This window comes from Moschus berezovskii, chromosome 20 (genome assembly GCF_049115385.1).
Source record: "Moschus berezovskii isolate FMDL1 chromosome 20, NW_MosBer_1.0, whole genome shotgun sequence".
Taxonomy (NCBI): Eukaryota; Metazoa; Chordata; class Mammalia; order Artiodactyla; family Moschidae; genus Moschus; species Moschus berezovskii.
The window spans coordinates 56,161,804-56,187,625 of record NC_142479.1 but is presented as its reverse complement, the minus strand read 5'-3'; the positions used below and the strand labels follow the sequence as shown (position 1 = coordinate 56,187,625).

At 55.7% G+C, this 25,822-nt stretch overlaps 2 protein-coding genes across 3 annotated transcripts; one reads left to right on the top strand and one right to left on the bottom strand.

Annotated features, from left to right (window-relative positions):
* The first annotated feature begins 4,183 nt into the window (after window positions 1-4,183).
* FAM171A2 (family with sequence similarity 171 member A2) lies at window positions 4,184-14,005 on the top strand. Its single transcript, XM_055408036.2, has 8 exons — window positions 4,184-4,418; window positions 7,744-7,971; window positions 8,196-8,288; window positions 10,790-10,948; window positions 11,043-11,222; window positions 11,329-11,445; window positions 11,572-11,698; window positions 12,283-14,005. Exons 1-8 carry the CDS (start codon window positions 4,301-4,303, stop codon window positions 13,754-13,756), a joined length of 2,496 nt encoding a protein of 831 aa, XP_055264011.2. The 5' UTR covers window positions 4,184-4,300; the 3' UTR covers window positions 13,757-14,005.
* A 398-nt stretch (window positions 14,006-14,403) lies between these two features.
* Window positions 14,404-21,474, bottom strand: GRN (granulin precursor). 2 transcript variants are annotated; one of them, XM_055408038.2, is made up of 13 exons: window positions 21,323-21,474; window positions 18,435-18,579; window positions 18,192-18,317; window positions 17,990-18,074; window positions 17,252-17,364; window positions 17,018-17,153; window positions 16,809-16,903; window positions 16,445-16,568; window positions 16,074-16,171; window positions 15,738-15,983; window positions 15,293-15,526; window positions 14,957-15,187; window positions 14,404-14,867 (listed from the first exon to the last, which is right to left on the bottom strand). In XM_055408038.2, exons 2-13 carry the CDS (start codon window positions 18,570-18,572, stop codon window positions 14,730-14,732), a joined length of 1,764 nt encoding a protein of 587 aa, XP_055264013.2. In that variant the 5' UTR covers window positions 18,573-18,579; window positions 21,323-21,474; the 3' UTR covers window positions 14,404-14,729. The 2 variants fall into 2 exon arrangements, with proteins under 2 accessions (XP_055264013.2, XP_055264014.2); XM_055408039.2 differs by lacking the exon at window positions 17,252-17,364 and having other exon boundaries at window positions 17,018-17,068.
* Window positions 21,475-25,822: the final 4,348 nt, after the last annotated feature.

Genomic DNA, 25,822 nt, shown 5'->3' with positions numbered 1-25,822 from the left:
TCACAGAAGAGCTGGGCGTGAACACAACTGTCCCACGGGGAGGCTGGAGCCAGTGAGTAGCAGTGGGGGGTCCTCCTGGAGTCCTGAGAGCTGTGTTGGTTCATGAGTTCAGTAAATATTTATGGAGCACCTACCAGGTGCCTAGTCCTGTTCCGTGCTAGGATGGAGCAAGGGATAAAACAGAGTCCCTGAGCTCAAGGGATAATACATTCAGCCAGGAGGAAAGAACAAACAAACTAATGTATGATCAGTGGGGGTCAAAATAAAGATAAGGAGACAGTGATCAAATAATTGGTGCTGGGAGAGGGCTGACATTTTAGGGAAAGTGGTCAGGGAAAGCCCCTGTGATGAGATGAGCAGAGAGATGAATGAAGAGATTCAAGGGATTAGATCTGATAGAGTGCCTGAAGAATGTTGGACGGAGGTTCATGACATTGTACAGGAGGCAGTGATCAAGACCATTCCCAAGAAAAAGAAATGCAAAAAGGCAAAATGGTTGTCTGAGGAGGCTTTACAAATAGCTGAAAAAAGAAGAGAAGCTAAAGGCAAAGGAGAAAAGGAAATATATACCTATTTGAATTCAGAGTTCCAAAGAATAGCAAGGAGAGATAAGAAAGCCATCCTCAGTTATCAATGCAAAGAAATAGAGGAAAACAATAGAATGGGAAAGACTAGAGATCCCTACAAGAAAATTAGAGATACCAAGGGAACATTTCATGCAAAGATGGGTACAATAAAGGACAGAAATGGTATGGACCTAACAGAGGCAGAAGATATTAAGCAGAAGTGGCAAGAATACACAGAACTGTACAAAAAAATCTTCATGAACCAGATAACCACAATGGTGTGATCACTCACCTAGAGCCAGACATCCTGGAATGTGAATTCAAGTGGGCTTTAGGAAGCATCACTATGAACAAAGCTAGTGGAGGTGATAGAATTACAGTTGAGCTATTTCAAATCCTAAAAGATGATGCTGTGAAAGTGCTGCACTCAATATGCCAACAAATTCAGAAAACTCAGCAGTGGCCACAGGACTGGAAAAGGTCAGTTTTCATCCCAATCCCAAAGAAAGTCAATGCCAAAGAATGTTCAAACTACCACACAATTGCACTCATCTAACATGCTAGTAAAATAATGCTCAAAATTCTCCAAGCCAGGCTTCAACAGCACATGAACCATGAACTTCCAGATGTTCAAGTTGGATTTAGAATAGGCAGAGGAACCAGAGATCAAATTGCCAATATCCATTGGATCATCAGCAAAGCAAGAGAGTTCCAGAAAAACATCTACTTCTGCTTTATTGACTATGCCAAAGCCTTTGACTGTGTGGATCACAACAAACTGCAGAAAATTCTTAAAGAGATAGGAATACCAGTCTACCTTACCTGCCTCCTGAGAAATCTGTATGCATTTCAAGAAGCAAGTTAGAACTGGACATCGAACAACAGACTGGTTCCAAATTGGGAAAGGAGCATGTCAAGGCTGTATATTGTCACTTTGCTTATTTTACTTATATGCAGAATACATTATGCAAAATACCTGACTGCATGAAGCACAAGCTGGAGTCAAGATAGCTGGGAGAAATATCAATAACCTCAGATATGCAGATGATACTACCCTTATGGCAGAAAGAGAACTAAAGAGCTTCTTGATGAAAGTGAAAGAGGAGAGTGAAAAAGTTGGATTAAAACTCAACATTCAGAAAACTCAGATCATGGCATCCAGTCCCATCACTTCATGGCGAACAGATGGGGAAACAATGGAAACAGTAAGAGACTTTATTTTGGGGGGTGCCAAAATCACTGCAGATGGTGACTGCAGCCATGAAATTAAAAGACGCTTGCTCCTTGGAAGAAAAGCTATGACCAACCTAGACAGCATATTAAAAAGCAGAGACATTACTTTGTCAACAAAGGTCTGTCTAGTCAAAGCTGTCGTTTTTCCAGTAGTCATGTAAGGATGTGAGAGTTGGAATATAAAGAGAGCTGAGCGCAGAAGAATTGATGCCTTTGAACTGTGGTATTGGAGAAGACTCTTGAGAGTCCCTTGGACTGCAAGGAGATCAAACCAGTCAATTTTAAGGAAATCAGTCCTGAATATTCACTGGAAAAACTGATGCTGAAGCTGAAACCCCAATACTTTGGCCACCTGATGTGAAGAACTGATCCATTGGAAAAGACCCTGATGCTGGGAAAGATTGAAGGCAGAAGGAGAAGGAGATGACAGGGAATGAGATGGTTAGATGGCATCACCAATTCAATGGACATGAGTTTGCATAAGGTCCGGGAGTTGGTGATGGACAGGGAAGTCTGGCATGTTGCAGTCCATGGGGTCGCAAAGAGTCGGACACGACTGAGCGACTGATGGGAGCAGGCTTGACATATTCAAGCAAAAGAAAGGAGACCCTTGGGCTGAAGGCAGGCGAGGAATCCAGATGAAGTCATGGGTGGGGGAAGGCATGCAGCACTTTGCAGCCATGGGGAAGAACTTTGGACTTGATGCTGAGTGTTGGGGGAAGCCATTGATGAACAAACTTACCACCCAAGAGCTGCTGGCATTTGATTTTACCCATAGGGGTAAAAGGTAAATTATGTAAAGAGAACAATTTGACATCCATGCATGGCAGGTTCCAGAAGAGGTTTCTTCATGAGTGACTGTGACCATTTAGGAAAAGATTAAGCCGTGATCCTTGAATAGCAGCCAAACCCTCTCTTCCTGCCGCCATTGTAATTGGATGGCCCCAGACAATTTATCTTGATCCAGCAAAGCATTTGGCATTTGTCCTTATAAACAAGACAGAAATGTGACCTGGATGATAGAGATGCAGATTTAAAATTGAACAATTTTGATAAAGCAGAGGCAATCTCTGTGGGGGCGTCCCAGAGCTCCATCCTTGGGCTGCCTGGTATTGTCATGAGTCCTGTAAATGGAGGCAACAAAGCTGCTTTCACCCTGCAGATGGCTGCTGGCTGAGAGGCAGCTCCAATACAATGGGTGATGAAGCAGATTCAAGGCAGCCTTGACAGATTGTAAAGTTGGGTTGAAACCAAAAAGATGAAATTCACCAGGAATGAGTGCTAAATCCTGTGTTGAGGTTGTGGGGGGAAAAATGGTTACATAAGAATTAGACGGGGGAAATATGAATAGATGGAAATTTGTGAGAAAGAAAGAAAAAGGGATAGAGGGAGGGAGGAAGGAAGGGAGAATGAGAGAGAGGAAGGGGAGGGGGGAGGGAAAGAGAGAAAGAATCAATCAGGTGGTTTTGTTCACAAGCTCATAATTATGTGTCCTTGTCAGGAGACCCAACAGAGGCACCTAACCAGGAAAAAATCTTGACCTCTGAGGGACGGGAGTTCCTTGCCCTAAGTGTCCAGGCCCCTTCAGGGCACCATATTGTGAGAAAGAGAAGGTGACAAGCAAGAGAAAACCAGAAGAGGGATTCAGATTAGATGAGGATTTGACCAAGTTGAATGATAAGGATGACCAGAAACTGGAAAGAAGGAGATTGGTGGGTGCCAGGGCAAGCTTCCAGTGTGGAATTCAAACGTGGGGTTCGAAGCATTTGGTTTGCCCAGGGATGAATATACTACTGGGCAGTGGTGAGCCTCACCCTGAGGGTGAAACTCACCCTGAGCCAACAGCAACATCTGTTGCGCTCCAGTAAAGCACCCTTTACATCATTATCTCTTTTAATCCTTACAATAATCCTACAAGGCAGAGATTAACTCTCATCTTAAAGGAAGGCTGTGGAGCAGAAGGCTAAGGAACTTGCTTAGAACTCAAGAGGAGGAATAAGCTAGACAAGACCCCGGACCGGGGTTATTCCCAACGGGACTGAGCCCTACCTTCCCAACCGCGCAGGTTGTTTGTGCAGAGGACTGCGCAGTTCTTGACAGTTTTTGGAGACAGTCATGAGCAGTTCTTTGTGTTGTAAGCAACAGCAATTCTCCCTACCCAAATTTTGCACCCAATTTTGAGGGCTCTGGAACTCCGAGAACCCCAGTGGTCGGACCCTATTCGCTACACTCCCTTGCAGCCGGGGGTCTGGGCTCGCAGCAGGGGCTGCGGAGTGGGCTGCGGGCATCGAGGGGGCGGCGCCCGGAGGCCCGCGGGGTGGGGCGCCGCCTGCAGGGGGCGCTGGCGGCGGCTCCGGGCGGAGACAATCGCGCTGAGCGGCCACCGCAGCCAGAGCGGGAGCCTGAGCCGCGCGGCGCGGCGCTGAGCTGGGGCTGAGCGGGGCCGGCCGAGCGGGGCCGGGCGGGAGCCATGGGCCGCTAGGGCCGGGCCGAGCCCCGCGATGCCGCCGCCGAGTGGCCCCAGCGTCCTCGCGCGGCTGCTGCCGCTGCTGGGGCTGCTGCTCGGCAGCGCCTCCCGGGCTCCAGGCAAGTCGCCGCCGGAGCCCCCCAGCCCGCAGGGTGAGTCTTGGCCGGGAGGGGCACTGATCCTGGGCCTGTGTACCCCCCTACCCCCGATCGGGACCCGCCCGCCAGCCCCTTCTTCCCGGCGCTTGTGAATTGAGGGGTATTCTATTCCCTGGATTTGGGTGGGGGGAGCTAGGCGACCTGGGGTCGTCGCTTACGGGGGGAGAGGAGGGAGAGAGAGGGAGACCGCCGGACGGGGGTCTCGGGGAGGCACAATGGGGAGGGGCCGGGGTCCCCAGGCTCCGCGCCACCGCCCCCTCCCGCCTTGTTTTTCTCCCTCCTGGTCCGCGAGGCGCTGCTGCCTGAGCCATTGTCTATCGGAGACACCCGCCCAGGGGCGGGCCGGGGCGGGCGCCCGCTCCGCAGCCCCCAGCGGGTTCCTCGCTCCCGACCCCCGATGGGTTGGAGGCGCAGGCAGCGGCTGCCACCCTGGGCCCGAACGGGGGCTGGGCGCCCGGAGCTGGGTTTGAATGGGGGAGGGGAGAAGGGGGAGTGGGTGAGGCGGTGGGCGGATTGGCTGCTCGAATGGGGCTCTTCGCCCTGGAGCCTGACAGCCCCCCGCCGGCCCCCAGGTTCAGAATTTGGGGTGCACCAAAGAAACGCCGATTGGCCCGTGATGGAGGACGGGCTGCAGTTGGGGGGCTGTCTGGAAAAAGGGGTACGTTGATTCCCAGCTCGAGGCGCATGGCAGGGCTGTGGTTGGTGGAGGAGCCATGCTGAGCTGGCTAACCGGCTGTGGGCAGTGTCGGCTGGAAGGGCAGGTGCCTGGGTCCCCGTCCAGCAAGCCTCCAGCCACTCCTGTCCCAGCCCGCCCCCTTCTCCTCTTACCTCTCCATCGCAGTGGAGGAGACCCTCCCAGCGCCTCACGGGCCCAGGGGGGTGTGTGAGGCGGGGGCGGGGTTGGCTCCCGCCGCGGGAGAGGGCGGGAGGGCTAGACCAGGACTCCCTACCGATGCCAGGGTTCTCAGGGGCGTCCACCCCACCCCAGCCCTGCGCCTGCCTCCTACCCCCGGACCCCACCACCCCAGCCACTGTTCTCCCCACTCCTGCCTCTGAGCCCCATCCCAGCCTGACATGGTGCTCTCTGCTCTTTGCCTTGCCATCAAGGAGCTGGCAGGAAAAGCAGGGGGGTGGATGGTGTCTGGATGAGGGAAGTAAGGTCCGGATGAAGGGAGGGGGTCGGATTTCCTCCTGGAATGAGGCAGGGTTGAAGCCTGGACAGGCGGATCCTGGGTGGAATGTCAAGCTTTGAGGAATGGGGAAGGATCTCCCCCGGCCTCAGTCTGCCCTGCTCTCTGCAGGGGTGGAGGCTTTGATGGGTAGGAAGGGGCCCTGTTTTTTCAGGAAGCCTCTTCCTCAAAAGCTGCACTGCTTGGGGAGGGAGCCCAGGGAACTGGCTGGAAATGAGCCAGAAGAGGGGGTTCTCCCAGGTTGCTGGCTAGGGGCCCAGGTTAAGGAGAAAGGGGGACTCTGCTAGGCACCTGCCCAACCCCTCCCCAGCTTGGCACTGATGCCTCCTCAGGCCTTACCTGCCCACCCCCGTCTTAGGACCCCTCCCCTTTTCTGAGGCTCTGGCCCTTGAACCCAAGGCATTCCTTCAAATGACCATATTCCAGACTCCCAGGTCCCTTCTTCCCAGCTGCTCCATCCAGCTGCTCCTAGCCCGGGGTAGGGGTGGGGAGCCCGAAGGCCCCTCTGGCTTCTCAGAATTCCTGCTGGGTGGTGGTGGGGAGAGGGGGAGTGTGGACAGGCTGTCAGTGCCCAGGAGAATCAGAAAGCAGGAAAGGGTCATGTGCATGCACACCCACCCTCTGAGTTGGGCTCCGGCCTGGGAGGCGAGAGGGAGGTGGGCTCAGCTGAACAGCTGGACGGGATGCCAAGGGCAGGCGTGGCGCTGGCCCTGGGGTTGGCTGAAAGCCTGAGACGAGACACCTGTCGCTGTTGAGTGTCAGGCTCCACCCGTGAGGCCCCATGACCTCCTCGTGCCCTGCTGCCCTCAGTTCCGGGCTCGTCCTTCTGTACCTGGACTCTCGTGGGTTTGTGTCCAGCACCCTGCCCACTCCCCTGGGGCCCCCACACTGAGGCCTCTGTACCTTTTCAGGCAAGATACCTACTCCCATTCTGAGCAACAAGAGAAGGGTGAGGATGTTCTTGAGGAAAAACTGCGCTGAGTAGGAAGGGGTAGTTAGTGCTGCGGGTCAGAGAGGATGCTGCAGAATCCATGAGAACAACTCCGGCCTGGTGCCTCCTCTGTCAGCTCAGGACACCTGCAGGCCCATCCTGGCCAGACCATCCTGGGGCCAGGGGCCAAGGTGGCTGGAAAGAAAGACTTAGACTTCGCTTCCCAGCCCCCTCCACAGGGGTTACCCTTGGGCCTGTGTCGGCCCCCCCAGATCTCCTTCCCCTTGCCAGGGCCCCAGCTCGCTGCCCATCTCCTGGGAGGAATGAGGGCGTTGCCATGGTGATGGACTGTAGCTGACCAGCTGGGAGGGGGCTGGCAGTCCCTGTGAGGGGAGGGGTCGGGGGTACTTGTTGGAGCTCAGGGGTTGTGTGAGTCCCTAAATCTGAAGGGAGACGGGCTCATGCACAGGATTCTGGGAAGAGGCTGAATTATGGGAATGGCCAGCCCGCTGGTGTCCCTTTCTCGGGTTTTTTCTTGAGAACCCAAACTCTGCCCCAACCTCTCTTCTTCCCTTCCAAATGACTGACTCTTGACCGCTCTCCTTTCCGCTCCACTTGCAGATCCCTGGTTCGCTGGTTATTCATCCTTTCTCAAGCTTTCCTTCCCTCTCCTCTCCCTGACACCACCCCCATAGAGTCCAGTGGTTAAGGATCTGAGTCTAGAGACAGACTCCCAGGTTTGGATCCCAGATCTCCAACTTAACTGTAGGGCAAGAATCTAAACCGTTTGAGCCTCAGTTTCCTTAGCTATAAAATGGGCTACAAGCATATTTTATTGGGTCTAATCCATCACTGACTGTAAGATACACCATTATTTGTTTCATATGCCAGCAAAAAAAAAAATGCTGCCGATTACAATTATGACATCAATCTTAGGCACAGCCTGAGTTCAGAATGTTAAAATGTCAAAATGTGCATGTGTTAGACTTGATGAAATATGCTAATAGTACCGCCTACCTCACAGGCTAATGTGAGGTTTACATGAGGGCTCTATAAACGCTGGCTCATAATACCTTGTATAGCCTGGATCCCAAAGCCACTCCCAACCACAGCCCCCTCTTCTGATCTTGAGGCTCCCCCCGGGCTTCTCATCCCCCACTCTCTCCTCCTTGCTCCCCTCACCCGATCTTGCCCACAGAGATCCTGATCAAGGTGCAGGTGTATGTGAGCGGGGAGCTGGTGCCCTTGGCCCGGGCCTCAGTGGATGTGTTTGGAAACCGGATGCTGCTGGCGGCCGGCACCACGGACTCAGAGGGCGTGGCCACACTGCCCCTCAGCTACCGCCTGGGCACCTGGGTGCTGGTTACTGCTGCCCGCCCTGGCTTCCTCACCAACTCTGTGCCCTGGCGTGTGGACAAGCTGCCCTGTGAGTGCAGGGGCAGCTGGAGGGGCGTAGGGAGCAGCTGACCCCATCAGCCCCTTCCCAAAATAGCTCTTGGGGGCGGAGGGGCAGGCTTTCTAGCAGTTGCTGCCTGGGCTGGGGTACGCAGAAGGGGCTGAGAGAGGATGACGTCACTGGGACTCAGGTGGTGGGAGTGGCCGGCTGGGGGAGGGGCTTCCTCTGAAGCTGACAGGCCGCCCCTCCTGCAGTGTATGCATCAGTCAGCCTCTACCTGCTCCCTGAGCGGCCGGCCACCCTCATCCTCTATGAGGACCTGGTGCACATCCTCGTGGGCTCTCCCGGTAAGACTCTCCCTTCTCCAGTCCCCTCCCTCCACCCACTCCAGCCTCCCTTCCCTCTCCCTGGCCTGGGTATAGAGGGCTCCCCTCTGCCACAGTTTGGCTGGGGGCCCTTGGGCAAGTCACTTCACCTCTCTGAGCCTCAGTTAGGTTCCTCATTAAGATGTGAATATTGATAGTATCTATGTTGTCAAGTTGAGGTAAGGATTAAATGGCATCAGGCAGGCGAAAAACAGCACAGAAAGTGGTCAATAAATGCTTGCTGTTTGGGGGGGTTCTCGTGGTTTCTCCTCTCCCTCTCCTCCTACCATTAGAATCCCCACTTCCTGCCACCTTGTCTTCCGTGGATCTACAAGCACTTCTCGTGCACCTACTGGGTGCCTGACTATGTTCGATACTAGGGTCAATCCACAGACATAGAACACCTATCAAGTGCGAGGCCTGGAGCAATCCCGCAATGGACCTTGTCCACCCCTAGACTTTCGGTCTCACCCAGTTGATACTTCCTGCAGCCCCTGTGCTGTGCCAGGTACTGTGTCCGGTGCTGGGGGATAATGGTGAGGAAGAGCAAACTGGCTCCTTGCTTTGTGGAGTTCACTGACAAACAGAAAGAACATTGCAAACCCTGAAATACCTACAGAGTAGGCAGGGCAGTGGAGTGGAGGGCAGCTGCATTCAGTACTGAGAGGACCTTCACAGGGGACAACCGCAGGGTGAGAGGATCTGGCGAAGGGAGCTGTTGGGACAAGTGGGCTCATGAAGAGGGAACAAAGGCATCTTCACTGGAGAGGAATCGAGATTCAGGGGCAAGGACTTCCCTGCTGGTCCAGTGGTTGAGAATCCACCTTCCAATGCAGGGGATGTGGGTTCGATCCCCAGTCTGGGAACTAAGATTCCACATGCCATGGGGCAACTAAGCCCATGTACTCTAGAGCCTGCATACTGCAACTAGAGAAAGTCCACACGCTGAAACGAAGAACCCATGAGCCACAACAAGACCCAGCACAGCGCCCCCCTGCCCCCCCCAAAAAAAATAGATGCAGGGGCAGAAAGGGACTATAAGGGTGTTCTGGTCTGGCTGTACAGGAGGGGTGCCTGGTATAGACTGGTTGACGCAGTGAGGCAGAGGGTAGCTTCCATCTGGCTAGTACTGGGGAGCCAATGTGGGTTCTAGACGGGGTGCCTCCCCCCTCAATTTATATTCTTAGCTTGAATCCTTGTCCCCACATTACTCTTCTTGTTTGTTCATCTCCTTCCCTCTGATCCTGAACCAGAGGCTTCTAAAATGTCTTTGGAGGTTTCTAAAATGCCAGAGGAACCCTTTATTGCCCCCTAGCTGAAAGCCCTCCCACGGCTCCCACTGCTTTCAGTAGAAAGCCTACACTCTTTCACAAAGCTGGCAGAGCCCTCCAGGAGCCTGTGCACTGCTGGCTGCCTTGCTTGCCTCCCACTCCAGTCACCTGTCTTCCCCCAACCAGCCAGTCACCTCATGCCCCAGGCCTTCCTCCTGTCAGTCCTCTGAGAAGTCCCTTCCCACTTTCTTTCCTGCCTGCGTCTTACTCACCCTGCAGGGCTCCATAGACTATTCCCAAGATGGGCAGGGCAAGCTCCCCTTGCACTCTATTTCAAGAGGGAGGCAGGATGTAATGGTGAGTGAGAGGAGGGCCCCTGGTTTCCAATTGCCCGGGCTTCGATCAGGCTCCAGTGACCTTGGGGAAGTTACTGAACCTTTCCTGCCTCTAATTCCGCATCTTTAAAATGGGGCTGATAATAAAGGCACCTACCTCAGGGGCTGTTGTGCTAATTACAGGAGTTAATGTAAATAACCTGCTTAGAACAGTGCCCAGCATATCTTAAAGCTTAGTAAATGTTAGCTATTATCATATTATATTGGAATATTATTTATATATTCCCTCTGCTTCAAGACAGACAGACACACACACACATCCAAAACCTAAGTTGTCAAATGCAGGAGCCACATGTAGTTATTTAAATTTGAATAAATTAAAAATTCACTAAACGTCTTGGGAGTTAAAAATAAATGCAGTTCCCCAGTCCCACTAGCTACACATCAAGCACTTAACAGCCCTGTGTGTCTAGTAGTTACTGGAGCAGATTTCAGGTCCCTGCCCCTTCAAAGTTACCATTCTAAGCCTGCCCAGTTCTCTCCCCAAGTTACCACCCTCCCTGGCCTTCCCACGTGTTCTGACCCATTGGTTCCCCTTCTCCTTAGTCAGTGATTCGCAACCTATCTGGCACCAGGGACTGGTTTTGTGGAAGACAGCTTTTCCACAGACCGGGCTTGGGGGTGATTTCAGGATAATTCAAGTGAATTACCTTTGTTGTGCACTTTCTTCCTAATCTAACACCACTGCTGATCTGACAGGAGGTACTGTCCATGGCCCACAGGTTGGGGACCCCTGCCTCAGATACTTGGTTTCTGTTCTGGTCTCTGGGGCAGCTTGTCCCTGGCCAGGCCACTGCAGCCCTTCTCTCCATTCCAGGTGCCCGCTCCCAGCCCTGGGTGCAGTTCCAGCGCCGGGCTGCCCGCCTGCCCGTCAGTTCTACCTACAGCCAGCTCTGGGCTTCGCTCACACCTGCCAGCACCCAGCAGGAAATGCGGGCTTTCCCTGCCTTCCTGGGCACGGAGGCCTCCAGCTCAGGTATGCTGGGTGCCAGCCACGGAAGGGATTCCCCGCCTCCGCGCCCCGCCGCCACCAGGACTTAGCCCTCAGCCCTTGTGTCCCCTTCCTGCAGGCAACAGCTCCTGGCTGGAGCTGATGCCCGTGGCTGCTGTGAGCGTGCATCTGCTGGCGGGTAACGGGACAGAAGTGCCACTCTCGGGCCCCATTCACCTATCCCTGCCAGTGCCCTCGGAACCTCGCGCCCTCGCCGTGGGCACCAGCATTCCAGCCTGGAGGTTCGACCCCAAGAGTGGTGAGTGCCTGGGGGTGGGGGGTTTGTGCAGGTGCTGGAGTTTGGGGCAAGAAAGTGGGACTTAAGTTGGGGACGCTGAGTTTGCTGAAAGCCCTGCCTCTCCCAGGGCTGTGGGTACGCAACGGCACAGGTGTGATCCGAAAGGAAGGCCGGCAGCTCTACTGGACCTTCATCTCCCCTCAGCTGGGGTACTGGGCAGCCGCCATGGCCTCCCCCACGGCTGGTGAGAGTTAGGGGGGGCAGCAGGGTCCGGGGGTGGTGGTAGAAGGGGAGGCGGGGAGAGTGGACTCCTTCTGAATGGCAGGAGGGACAGCCACCCCTGGGAATGCTAAGCCCTCGCCTGGCACAGGGCTGGTCACCATCACATCGGGCATCCAGGACATCGGCACCTACCACACCATCTTCCTGCTCACCATCCTGGCAGCCCTAGCCCTGCTCGTGCTCATTCTGCTGTGTCTGCTCGTCTACTACTGTCGGTGAGTGCCCCCTGTACCCACCACTGCCTCCCGATGCCCCAGTCCCCTCACTCCAGCCATGGCCTGAGGCCTGCTCCATGCCTGGTCTTGAGCCAAGCGCTGGGGCCCCAGAGATGTGTAAAACACCATTGGGATTCTTAAGGCGCTGCCTGGAAGGCACTGCATATGCATAAAGACGGAAAGACTGGTGACTTCGGAGAAGTTGGGGGAGAGGAGGCAGGAGCTGCAGGCCAGGCCCCTCCAGAGACCATCCGCAGCTGCTTCTACCACCCCAGCCCCCACTTCCAGGGGACCTGAAGGCACACATGCCCCTGGTTGGCCTAGGTTCCTCCCCGGCTTTCACTGCATCTGCCATGAACCACGGAGTGCGGTTTACCCCGAGGTGGGACCCAGATGGATACCTCCCACAGACACTCCAACTCTGTCCACAAACCTCTCCCAGGACCCACCTGGGCTCCCCATCCTCTCTCCTGAGTCCCAGGCATTGTCAGGACCCCTCCAACTATACCCAAACCCATCTTCCAACTTCAGGGTCAGGGACCCCCACCCTTTCCTGACAACCCGATCTGCCCCCGTGTCTCCAGGAGGCGCTGCCTGAAGCCGAGGCAACAGCACCGCAAGCTGCAACTCTCCGGCCCCTCTGACGGTAACAAACGAGACCAGGCCACCTCGATGTCCCAGCTCCACCTCATCTGTGGGGGACCCCTGGAGCCCGCGCCGTCGGGGGACCCCGAGGCTCCACCTCCAGGGCCCCTCCACTCGGCCTTCTCCAGCTCCCGGGACTTGACCGCCTCCCGGGACGACTTCTTCCGTGCCAAGCCGCGCTCCGCCAGCCGCCAGGCCGCCGAGCCTACGGGTGCCCGCGGGGGCGAGGGCGCCGGGCTCAAGGGCGCCCGCTCCGTCGAGGGTCCCGCCGGGCTGGAGCCAGGCCTGGAGGAGTACCGGCGGGGGCCCCCGGGCACCCCAGCCTTTCTGCAGGAGCCGCCCTCGCCGCCGCCGCCCTTCGAGCACTACCTGGGCCACAAGGGGGCGGCCGAGAGCAAGACCCCCGACTTCCTGCTATCGCAGTCGGTGGACCAGCTGGCGCGGCCGCCGTCGCTCAGCCAGGCCGGGCAGCTAATCTTCTGCGGCTCCATCGACCACCTTAAGGACAGCGTCTACCGCAACGTCATGCCCACCCTGGTGATCCCCGCGCACTACGTGCGCCTAGGCGGCGAGGCGGGCGCAACGGGGGCAGGCGAGGAGTCGGCCCCGCCCGAGGGCGCGGCCCCCGGCCCCGCACGCCCTTTTCCCCAGCCCGACCCCCAGCGCCCTCTGATGCCGGGCCACTCGGGCGCGGGGGGCGAGGGCGGCGGGGGTGGTGGCGGCGAGGGCTGGGGGAGTGGGCGCTCTGCGCCGGTCAGCGGCTCCGTCACCATCCCGGTGCTGTTCAACGAGTCGACGATGGCGCAGCTCAACGGAGAGCTACAGGCCCTGACCGAGAAGAAGCTGCTCGAACTGGGCGTGAAGCCTCACCCGCGCGCCTGGTTCGTGTCCCTCGACGGGCGCTCCAACTCGCAAGTGCGCCACTCCTACATCGACCTGCAGGCGGGCGGCGGTGGCCGCAGCACGGACGCCAGCCTGGACTCGGGCGTCGACGTGCACGAGGCGCGGCCGGCGCGCCGGCGGCCCCTGCGGGAGGAGCGGGAGCGCACCCCGGCCGCCGCCCCGCCGCCCCCGCCGCCGCCCCCGCCGGCGCCCCCGCGCCTGGCGCTCAGCGAGGACACGGAGCCGAGCAGCAGCGAGAGCCGCACGGGCCTCTGCTCCCCGGAGGACAACTCGCTGACGCCGCTGCTGGACGAGGTGGCGGCGCCCGAGGGCCGGGCGGCCACGGTGCCCCGGGGGCGGGGCCGCAGCCGCGGGGACAGTTCTCGCAGCAGCGCCAGCGAATTGCGGCGCGATTCGCTCACCAGCCCGGAGGACGAGCTGGGGGCGGAGGTGGGCGACGAGGCCGGCGACAAGAAGAGCCCGTGGCAGCGGCGGGAGGAGCGGCCGCTCATGGTGTTCAACGTCAAGTAGCGCCCGGCCTGGCGCCGCCTCCGGGCCGGCCCCCGCCCCCTCCGCCCGGGCCCGCCCCCAGGGTGCGCGCTCCGGGGGGCCGCGGGGGCCCTCGCCCTTAGCCCCCAGCCCCGGCCTGGAAAGGGGCCCGGGGCCCTGCGGAGCTGTCCGGTGGTATGTGCTGGGTAATGTCTTGGGAGGGACCCGTGTCTGCCTCCGAGAGGGAGGTGAGGGAGGGGGGACCAGACCCCCGATGGGAGGTGCTGGGGAGGAGGGCTGGGTGGGGGGAAGCAGTGCCTGTATAAACGTGGCTGTACATAGAAAGCTCTATCGTGGGAAAGCAGGAGGGGCAACGAGGCCTCAGCTGCTAGCCTGAGGGCCGGGAAGGGAGGGGGCTTTCTAGCGGACCCCTGGGAGGGGAGGGGGTGCTGCTTGCTGACTAGCCCACCTCTGGGCTGCGAGGTCATAGGGCTGGAGGCTGGGGCGGCTCCGGGGACTCGGGAGTAATGTGATGGGATCGCTGTGGGCAACAGCAAATATAAAACTGGTGAGATGAACTGCTGTGTGTCTTTCTGTGGGGGTGGGGGAATGTGGACACTGGATGGGGACCCTGGCTCAGGGGCCCCCTGGGGGAGGGCAGGCAGAGTGGCCAAATCAGACACTGTTAAGAAAGTGTACAAACTTTATTGCAGCACACACACGCACGCACACATACACACGCACGCACACCCGTGGATAGGAAGAGCACCCGGCCACAGGGTTGACAGAAATTGGGGGAGGGTATGGCAGCTTGAAACGTGGCTTTTGCCACAGCCCCCCCACCTTGGCATAGGGGAGGCCTTAGATTGAGGCCCCACCTCCCAGGGTGATGGGGGACTCAGAAGGGGGTCCGGGAGAATGTGGTGGGGAAGGGGTGCTGGGGAGGCCTGAGCAGTGGGGACCCTCTGAGCAGGGTCCTGAGGGCTGCTAAGTGTCTTCAGTCCTCAGTTCCTCCTCACAGCAGCTGTCTCGGTGTCGGGTCCCTCCAAGGAGTGTCCCAGCGCAGGGCCTCCCGACGTAAACACTTGGTCCCCCTGGCTCCGCAGCGGAAGCCGCTGGGACAGCAGTGACGCCTGTCCCCACAACAGATGCCCTTGATGGTCAGAGTAGGGGGCGAGAGTTGGACGTGGCAGGACCCGGCCCAGGCCCTTACCCAGCCCCTGGGTGGGAGGTGGCACTGACCTGGCGGTAGGGGCAGCAGGCCCAGCCCCCTCGGCTGTCTGGGCAGCAGGTCTGGTTATCGCGGCAGAAGTGCCCTGCCCCACACTCCACGTTCCCCACGCCCACAAGAGGGCCGCTGGCCAGGCGGAGGGCAGGATGCGCAGAGTCTACCTCCTTCTCACAGGATCGGGCCTTCACGTTGCAGGTGTAGCCAGCCGGGCAGCAGTGCTGGCGGTCCTCACAGCACACAGCCTGCGGGGGACAAAGGGCCCTCACATTCTCACCCCCACTAACGTCCCCTCCCTCCTGAGACGGGGCCCCCCTGTCCTGACCAGGAGTGGGCAGGTGGGCACTCACATGCGGCAACTGGCAGCAGGCCCAGGCCCCCCTCAGGCTTGGGCAGCAGGTCTGCCCCACCGGGCAGCTGGTGTGCTGGTCACAGCCCATGTCTCTGGGGTGGGACGGGGAGGCCCGGCGGGCAGGCACCTTGTCCAGTCCGGTCACCACCTGGTTCCCCCTCTTACAGTGCCCTCCGGCCACACACGTGTAGCCCTTGGGGCAGCAATGCTGGTGGTCCGAGCAGCAGACGGCCTGGGAAGGTGGCAGAAAAGGGTGGTCTAGGCAGCTGCTCTGGGCCACAGCGCTGAGCCCCTGCAGCCCCCACCCTGCCTCTGCTGCTCGGCTCCTCCAGCTGGGCGTGACTGTGACTGAACTGGTGTCCCCCATGGGCTGGGGAGAAGGCAGAGGAGCAAGGCAACAGGAGCCTGCCCCTGTCCCCCAAATCATCCCCCTCCCCAGGCACCTCTGGGGCAGGACAGCAGCCCCACTCCCCAGACGTAAGTCGACAGCAGGTAGTGGAGGAAGGACAGCTGGTGACATTATCACAGGGGACGTCCCTCTCCACGGCTCCGGGGTCCGGCAGGCTGAGGTGGGCTGGGGCTTTCTCCATCCACGGCACCCGGCGGGTCCCCTGTTCACACACACCCTTCTCTGTGTCACACCTAAACCCGGACGGGCAGCAGTGCACGTGGTCCTCACAGCACACGGCCTAGGGTGGAGGGAGAGGGGACGGTGGGCCCGGGGGACTGGCTGGCGGCCGTCCTCTGCTCAGCCTGGGCCACTCCCCACTCCTAGGTACCTGCACAAAAGGGCAGCAGCCCCAGGCCCCGGACTGTAGGCGGCAGCAGGTGTAGTCGTCCGGGCAGCTCACCTCCATGTCACACTTGACGTCCTGCACTGTGAGACAGGTGAGGCGGCAGGTCAGCAGCAGCACTGGGGACCCTTAGGGGTGCCCTCCCTCTGCCAGCTCCACAGTGAAAACCAGATGCGGAGGAGGGTGGGTACGGCTCAGGCCACCCCTGGCAGTGATCCTAAGGTGAGGCCCAGTGTGGACTGAAGGGGACTGTCCCTGCTTCAGCCCCTCCATGCATGCGGCCATCAGTCCCCACCCCCGTATCTGTTCACTCCTCATGGTGTAGGTAGAATGGGGTCTGCGGTCTCCCCCAGTACCTGTGTGTGAGGGCAGCTTGGTGAGGAGGTCTGTAGCATTCTCCTTGGAGAGGCACTTACTCTGGGTCAGGTCGCACACGGTGTTCTGGGGGCAGCAGTGCAGGTGGTCGGAGCAGCAAATGGCCTGGGTGAGGGCAGCAGGGTCTTTGGGATTTCCAGTCTCCCTGGTGCAGGGAGCAGCCAGGCTGACAGCAGGCACTACCCCAAGTCTACCATTAGGGGGTGGCATGAGTCCTGAGCAGTCAGGCTCCCATCTGCCAGCCAGCCAGCCCCACCCCCTGGAGTCACTGCCGGATAGGCAGGTGGGTGTCCAGGCCAGGTGACTGCGGGCACACAGTCCAGCTGACTATAGCCCCTCACTTACATTGGGCATCGGGCAACATCCATACTTTCCAGTGGGCAGCTTGCAGCAGGTAGAACCATCGGGGCACTGGGACTGTCCATCTGGGCATAAGATCACTGGAAGGAGGGAGAAAAGTGAGGGGCAGCCAGGGTGGAGGGGACAGTCTCTCCAGCTCACTCCAGCTAGGAGTTAGAAAGGTCTCTCTTCACCCCAGACTCACACCTCCTTACCTGAACTTTTAGTCTTATGTGCAGGCATCTTCTTAGCCAGGGCGTGGGTGCCTGTGGCCGAGAGACAGCGGCCGTGAGCCAGGTCACAGGACGTGCCATGGGGGCAGCAGTGTATCTTGTCTTCACAGCAAGAAGCCTGAGAAGAGATGGCCCTGCCTCTGTCTTTGCTCCCTCCACCCCTTCCTCTGCCCACACTGCCTTCCCCCGCCACCCTCCGTCTTCCCAAAGTTGTACCTGGGGCATGGGGCAGCATCCCCAGGCGCCATCAGGCATGGTGCAGCACGTGGAGGAGTTGGGGCACTGGAACTGTTTGTCGGGGCACTGGACAGCGTCCAGGGGCCTGGTATCTGCAGACGGGATGACCCAGGCCTCCGCCCAGTCAGGGACTATCATCCCCCCATCACTCAAGGAGCTGCTGGCACCAGCACCTTCCAGCTCAGCTACAGGAGGATTCAGGGGCTGGCCCTAATATGCCTCAGGGCAAGGGCATCCACTGACTGGGGAGCCATTAAACCAGTGGAGCTTTTGGGACTTCCCTGGAGTTCAGTGGTTAGGACTTCACCTTGCAACGCAGAGGGTGTGGGTTGATCCCTGGTCAGGGGGCTAAGATCCCACATGCCTCAAACCAAGCAAAACCAAAATAATATAAATCAGAAGCAATATTGTAACAAATTCAATAAAGATTTTAAAAATGGTTCACATCAAAAAAATCTTAAAAAAAAACCAAACAGTTCAACTTGGCCTGTCCTCACCCCCACAGTGCTTGGTCCTGGGCCAGGGATCTTGCATTCTCTTCTGACCCCTCCTCACCCCTCTGTCCAGAGCAAGGTGTGGGGGGTGTTGCTTAGTTCAGATGTCATATAAATGAGAGCACAAAGGCAGGAATCAAGGTCACTCTGCTGGCTGGGCTCCTGGATGCTCCAGATTCTTCTGCTCCCACCTCCCTGCCCTCCACCTCCACCTCTGCCGCACCTGATCTTTGGAAGCAGGACCGCCCATCAGCGCTGCAGTGGAAGCCCCGGGGGCAACAGTGGCGACCATCCCCGCATGACACAGCCTATGGGACACAGAAGCACCTTGGTTACCGAGGCCCATTTCCCTGGGAGAGTGGGAGAGTGCAGGAAAAGTGTAAATGCAGACCCAAGCTTCTCCATAGACCTAATGGCACCCTCACCTCTGGGAACGGGCAGCAGCTGGAGGTCCCCGAGACAGTGAGGATGCAGGAGTAGCCAGGAGCGCAGTGGCCATCGGTCTGGCAGGGTCGGCCCAGACGCTGGCGCAGCACGGACAGCCGCTGGTCCTGGGAAGCGAGACAAGGAGATAAATCAAAGGACCTGAGCCTGGCCCACTCCTCTGGCCAATCCAAGAGGCCCCATCCCAGGCTGCCAGCTCTTTGCCTGGGCTGTAGGGCACTCACCGGAACGGGATTGCAGCAGCTGTAGGTGGCTCCATTCGGGTCCAGGCAGCAGGCCACAGGGCAGAGCTGACCATCTGGGCACTGCGTTCCAGCCACCAGCCCTGTTACTAAGGCCACCCAGCTCACCAAGGTCCACATGGTCCACCTGAAAAGTCCCAAGAGGCATTTGGCAACTGGCTTAAGCCGAGGCCACCCTTGATTCTGGGACCAGCCACGCCCCCCTGCTGAAGGCCGACCACCTGAGCATCCACAACAAGAGCCTGTCCGGGCAGGAAGAAAGATATGGGGCTTGAGGCTCAGCTTCCTACTTGTGTCCTGTGTAGGGGTCACACATGCACCAGCGAGTGTACATCCATGAGCATGAATGCTGGCATGAGTACGTGTGTGAATCTGTGTCCCCAATATGTGGCCTAACAGTTGAATCTCTGTGGCTGAGTGTGTGCAGATGTGGGTATGTGAGAGTCCGGAAGATCTGTGGGTTTTGTGGGCCTGAGCTGTGGGGACGTAAGCCACCTCCACAGGGGTGGGAAAGACATCAGTTGCCTAGGAAGACAGAACTGAAGTCTCCCCTTGAAGAAAAGCCAGGGTTTCACTTCCCGAGCCAGCCCCTCCAGGTGCCTCCTCGCCCAATGCTGTGCTCACACCTGCCCTCTGCTAAGGCCTGTTGGTAGGGGAGGGGAGGTCACATGATGACATGAGCAACCATGGGGTTGAGAAAGTTGTGAAAAAGGAAGTATGATGTTGACGGAGTCTGGGTTGCCTTCCCCAAAGGCCAGCCACCACCTGCCCGCTGACTGTCCCCTTCCCATCTAAAGGAGACACACAGGCTTGGTCAACCTTTGAGACACCTGTGTTCCATGGGCCCCCAATACCACCAGGCCCTTTCTTTAATTTTTTTTAATTAAAAAAATTGGGGGCCATGCCCATGCAGCATGTTGGTTCTTAGTTCCCTGATCAGGGATTGAATCCATGCCCCCTACATCAGGAGCTCGGAATCTTAACCACCAGACTGCCAGGCAAGTCCCACACCAGGCCCTTTCAGGATCCTCAAAACATACCCACCACCCTTCCCCTCTGCCTCTCCCTATCCTGGAGCAGAAACCCAGCTGCGTGTAGAGTGCCCATGTGTGCCCACCAGGCTGCCATCTACATCAGCAGAAGGAAGCAAGTCTCATTCTCTGAAGGGGAGTGGCCTTTCACTTCCTGAACAACTCTTCCCCCAAGCTCAGCCAGCCCTGCTAGTTCAATGGGGCAGGCCCAGGAGAGCTTACCCTGTCTAGAGGGGCCAAAACAGTCATGTGTGCTGAACCTTTTAGGAGCCAGTGACAACATTCTACGTATTTTCTTTTTTGTTTCTGTAACAACCATCCAAAATAGGAATTATTACCTTTACTTTTCTAAGGAGGAAACTGAGGCTCAGAGATAGGAAGTAACCCACCCATGTCATATATCAAGACATAGAGATGACAGACTGATGGCTCCAGAGTATATTGGACCTGGGTTCACAAGTGGTACCGTGGACAGTGCCTGGGAATGGATCCCCCAAACCCAAAGAGGATAGAGGCCTGGTGACCAAGCAGAGAAGAGGGATAGAAATGTTTCTCTGGGCAAGTGGATTGGACCAAGGCAGAAATGTGGGGTACAGGGGCTGCCTGGATACTGCACATGAGTGCTAGAATGAAGGCCTCAAAAGTTGCTTCCTGTCTTTGGGCCTCAGTTCTCAGTGAGTCTATGTGTGGACACCGCACACTTTGTGTGGCAGGGAATAGCACACACAGGGTCACTCACATCCTCTCTCCCTCACCCGGCTTTCCTCACTGCCCTCTCCCCAACTCAAAGACCATCCCCAGGAGGCTATCTCCTGTACAGGTGATGCTGAAGAAGACTGGTCCTGGACCTCGGCCCCTTTCACTCTCTTCCCCAATACCCACAGCTCCCTGGAGAGGGAGCTGGCCGCCCTGCTTTTTGGGAGTCCAACCAGAACCCTCCGCAGGCTCGCTGGGCTGCCCTGGCCAGAAGGAATGCCTGTCTGCACACATCTCTGACTACTCAGCACCCTAGTGATTCATTTAGGTCCATCCTTCTTCCTGGGGATCCTGAGGTTCGGAAGTAGTGTACGCTTCTACTGAATACACATGCATGCACACGCGCACACACACACTCAGGACTAGAATGGGGAAGAGGGAACCCAACTCATCTCAGTAGGGTTCCAAGGGGTGACCTCTCACCCCCACCCGACACTGCCACTACAGAGAGGGAGGACAGGAGCCTCTTCAAGCCCCCAGCTCCGTCATCTTCCACTAGGTGGCAGCCCCCCACTTCGAGTGCCAGGAGAGAGATTTCCCGAAAGGTGAGCCAACCCAACAGAGAAGAGAGCAGGAAAAAGTGGCCGGGGGAGGCGGAAGTTAGCTCGTCCCACCCCCGACGAGAGGAAGTTAGAGAGAGTCAGACACAACCCAGGGGTTCAATCATCACTCCCAAGTCCCTACTGTCTTTGAGGAGGCCAGGTCTCAAGCCCCACTCCCAGCCCTCAGCTCGGGGGCCAGGGGCGGGCGCCTAGCTTGCTCCCAGCCGCAGCGGGTACTGCCCTCCAGCACCACTACTAGCGCCTGCCGACAGGGACGGAGTCAACTCAAGAACAGAATGATCTCTGCTTTGGGAGAAGGGGTTGCAGCTTCCAGGGATGCTGGAGAGAGAGCGAGCCCCTTCTAATGGGGGTCACTGCAATTACTGTTTACTCTCACACCCATAAAACTCCCTCCAGTGCATCGGAGTTTCTATAAGGGAATCTTTTTTTGTATCCCCGCTGAAACTCCAGAGGAGCCCCATCTCCCACGTCCCCCAGGTTGGGCCCCTGGGAAAGAGCAAGCGAGGTCCACCCTCCTTACCTTCGTCGGGGTCCGCGATCGCTGGGTAGCAGCGGTCAGGCAGCTCATCCACTTGGGCCACTCTGCTCGATGGCCCACCACCTTAATTTCCATTGGTCAGGTGTCCTGAATGTCGCACTCCCATTGGCTACTCGTCAACGTAAAGGCGGGGCCAACCTGTAATCCTGTGTTTCTTTTCCTACTCAATTCACTCCCCTCCCTCCTTCGTGTCTCTCCCCAACCCCCCATTTCTGGGGATCATGTGATTGGAGAATCATGTGACGCCCTGGGACAGCTCAGCCAGCTTGCGGGTGCCCGCCGCCTTCTGTTAACCCATCCGGAGGGTCAGCTCCTTTCCGGGGACATTGAGAGACAAGAGATCTGTCCCTTAGTGGGTGCGTTCAAGAGCGTTTAAGGGGTGCCTCTTGGATTTAGAACATTTGTGCATCCTGTCTCTATTCTGTTCATCCCATGCAGATTTAATGCTCGGCAGCCGGGCTCCAAAGGGGACTGAAGGAGAGTTGTGAGGGCAAGGATAAACAGACCTCAGGCCCTTTCCTCAAGGTGCTCACAGCAGGGGATGAGGAGGGGGTTGGAGAATCGTGTTCCAGGTGCTCCAGGTGTGTGCAGAGAAGAGGTAGTAGGTTAGATCTGAGCAGGAAAAAAAGATTTAATTCCACCTTCGGGACACTTTTTGAAGCTGAGTCTGGGAGGATTTTAAGTGGCAAGTGGGGAGGGGTTGGAGAAGTGTCTAGACGGGGGGTATTGGGAAAAGCATTAGAAAACCCGATGGAAGGGCAGCCTTGGGCAGGGATTGAATGCCAGGTTCAATGGAGTGGACTTGTGGAGTTGCTGGGTGTGTGGCTCCAGGCTGGGCTGACTGTGGGTGTGGGTGCATACCGGAAGTAGCTCCTTAGTTTCAGTCAAGCCCTACCTTTCAGGAATTGACTTGTTGATGGGCGCGCGCGCGCGTGCGCAAGCGTGTGTACTCAGTCGTATCCGACTCTGCGACCCCATGAACTATATAGCCCACAAGCCTCCTCTGTCCATGAAATTTTCCAGGCAAGAATATAGGAGTGGATTGCCATTCCCTTCTTCAGGGATCAAACCGCAGTCTACTGAATCTCCTGCATTGCAAACAGATTCTTTACCACTGAGCCACCAGGGAAACCCAAAAGTGAAAGTGTTAGTCGCTCAGTTGTGTCCGACTTTTTGCGACCCCATGGACTGTAGCTTTCTAGGCTCTTCTGACCATGTAATTCTCCAGGAAAAAATACTGGAGTGGGTAGCCATTCCCTTTTCTAAGGGATCTTCCCAACCCAGGGATCAAACCCATGTCTTGCACATTGCAGGCAGATTCTTTACCATCTTAGCCACCAGGGAAGCCAGTGAGGGAGAGAAAATATACCACACAGAACAGATTCACCAGTAGCAGGAGCTAGACTGCTCGGTGCCCTTTATGGGGCCTGGCCCAGGCAGAGATGGGTGATGGGAGATGTACCAGGAGATACTAGAGGAAGCCTGATGCCAGATCTTGGAGGAAGGGCAGTGTTTGGTTGCCAAGTGGATGGGAAGCACTGTAGGTTAAGCAGAGAGCTTGGGGTGGGGGTGAGGCTGGGGCTGGGGACAAATAGGCAAACTCAGGGGTGGTGGGAGTCTGTGTAGGGAAGAAGTGGCAGAGTTGAGGAACTGTGTGACAGCAGTGCTCAGCCTGGCCCCGCAGAGGGTCCAAAAGGAGGACAAGGCTCCTGCTGAGAATCAGGACTATTCTGTATACTGGTGACTCTATGCTTATTCCCTGTCTCGTACATCCGTATGCTTCTATGGACACAGCAAGCACAGATACACAAATACCATGCAATGTTTGGCAACTCAATAAATGAACCTATAATCATGACTACACAGAACCAGAAAAAAAAATACACAAAGAGGAAAAAAAACGAACCTAGAATGACTGAAACAAATATCACAAAATCCATAATAGAGTGATTTGCCCACTAGGGACATTAGGCAGTGTTTGGAGACATTCTAAATTGTCACAATTGCGGGAAGATGCTACTGGCATCTAGGGGGCAGGAGACAGAGATGTTGCTGAACAGCTTACAATGCACAGGATGTCCCCCACAACAAAGACTGACAGTGTTAGTTGCTCAGTTGTGTCCGACTCTTTGTGACCCCATGGACTGTAGCCCCCCGGGCTCCTCCGTCCATGGGATTTTCCAGGCAAGAATACTGGAGTGGGTTGCCATGTCCTTCTCCAGCGGATCTTCCCGACCCAGGGATCGAACCCAGGTCTCCTGCATTGCAGGCAGATTCTTTACCATCTAAGCCACCAGGGAAGAACAACAAAGATTATTCTGCCCAAAATGTCGGGTGTGCTGAGGCTAAAAAACCCTCTCTGAAGGATCATAAACGTTCTCCATGAAAGCACTAGGTGTCCCTCATGCAGCGCTTCTTTTATTTTATATACTTCTAATAAATGGTGTCACCTGACTTCTCAGCATCGGTAGATTACCGAAAGATCAGGGGATTTATGCGTTGAAGTTTTTTAGAACCAGTCACTTGCAGGTTAGCAAGGAATAAAAGCATTCAATAGGAAAAATTACAAAAAGCAGACTGAAGAACTTAGAAGCCAAATGTCCTGGGGACATTGAGTTTAGGTACAAACAATCCTGGTCAACTCAGTGGATCTGCTGCTCTTAAAGAATGATAATTAATAGTTAAGGTACGAGCCTGAGCAGTTAAGAAAATTTTAATCATGTGCAGTTACTTTGATTACTGTGGCAAAGAAACGTAAGATATTTACTAAAAGTATCTTTACTAAAAGTCTTGTCAAAATGGATGCAGTGAACTTCCACTTCAGTGGAGAGGGTACAGTTCCCCCAAAGACTGAAAAAAAAATCTCTCCCACATTCCTCAACAAACACACATGTCCTTAAACCTCCCAAGTCAGGAATCTCTCTCCCTCTGCTTTTTGCTTTTAAGGAGGAAGCATCATTTTGTGAACAGGGTGCACTGAGAAGAAGCAAATTTCCGGAGTCAGAGAAAGATTTGATATGAAAAGGTCCATCCCTTTTTGCCCTATCCCCTGACTCCTCCCAGGCTCCTTTGGCCAGTCCTTTCGATTTTCTATTTTGATAGAATCAACTGGCTGTAAATATGAGGAATGGACTCTAGACAGTCAGTTCTATTGTATTGATGTATATGTCCATCCTTAAGGTCAGTATTACACTGTCTTAATTACTATAGCTTTATAGCAAATTTTGAAATGAGGAGAAGTAGGAGTACTTTAATAACTTCTTTTTCAAGATTGTCTTGGCTATTCTAAGTCCCCTGAATTTCTATGTGGATTTTAGAATCTGTTTCTGCAAAGACAGCTGAGATTCTGACAGAGAATGCACTGTATTTGGGGTATATTACCATCTTAACAATATTAAGTTATTAAGTCTTCCTGCCCATGAACATGGGATATCTTTTGACTTATTTATCAGTTTCTTTCTGACAATTGTCAAGTATTCCACACTATAGGTGTTACATGTTTATTTAACTAGTCTCTCTTTAATTTTTTTGGCCATGCCAGGTGGCTTGTGGGAACTTAGTTTCCCAATCAGGGATCAAACCCATGCTCCCTGCAATGGAAACACAGAGTCTTAACCACTGGACTACCAAGGAATTCCCTTAACCAGTGTCATTGTGGACTTCTATGTGTTTCCAATTTTTGTGGTTACAAATAATTGTACAACGAATATTTCTGAACATGGGTCTGAGTATTAGGAATGTTAACTTGTTAACTTTGCTGGCTACCTGAGTATGCACATTTGAAATGTTTATGCCGAATTGCCTTAACATTTTTCCAGTTTACACTCCCAGGCTTAGTATTTGGGGGAACTTTTTTCCCCATATACTCACTAACATTGGATGTGTGTGCGTGCGTGCTAAGTCACTTCAGTCATGTCCTTCTCTTTGCGACCCTATGGACTGTAGCCTGCCAGGCTCCTCTGTCGACAGGGTTCTCCAGGCAAGAATACTGGAGCAGGTTGCCATCCCATCCTTCAGGGGATCTTCCTGACCCAAGAAATCAAAAAAATTTTGCCAATCTAATGATGGAAGATATTTCATGGTTGTTTTATCTGCATCTCCTTGATCTCTAGGGAAGCTGAGCACTTTTAAGTATGTTTATTCTGCATGTGTATTTCTTCTGTGAAATGCCTGTTCTTATCCGTGTTAGTCAGGGTTCTCTAAAGAAACAGAACAAGTTGATACGTGTATAGAAAAAGATTTGTTAAAAGGTACTGGCTCACATGGTTCAGGAAGGTAGTGAGTCCAGAATCCGCAGTGTGAACCAGCAGACCAGAGATTCAGAAGAGCTGATGGAGCAGAGGAAGTCTGAAGACAGTTGCTGGGGAAATTCCTCTTGCCAGGAGGGGCCAGTCTTTTTGTTCAATTCAGGCCTTTACCTGATTGGATGAGAGCCACCCACATTATGGCGGGCTATTTGCTAAAGCCAAAATTCAGTGATTT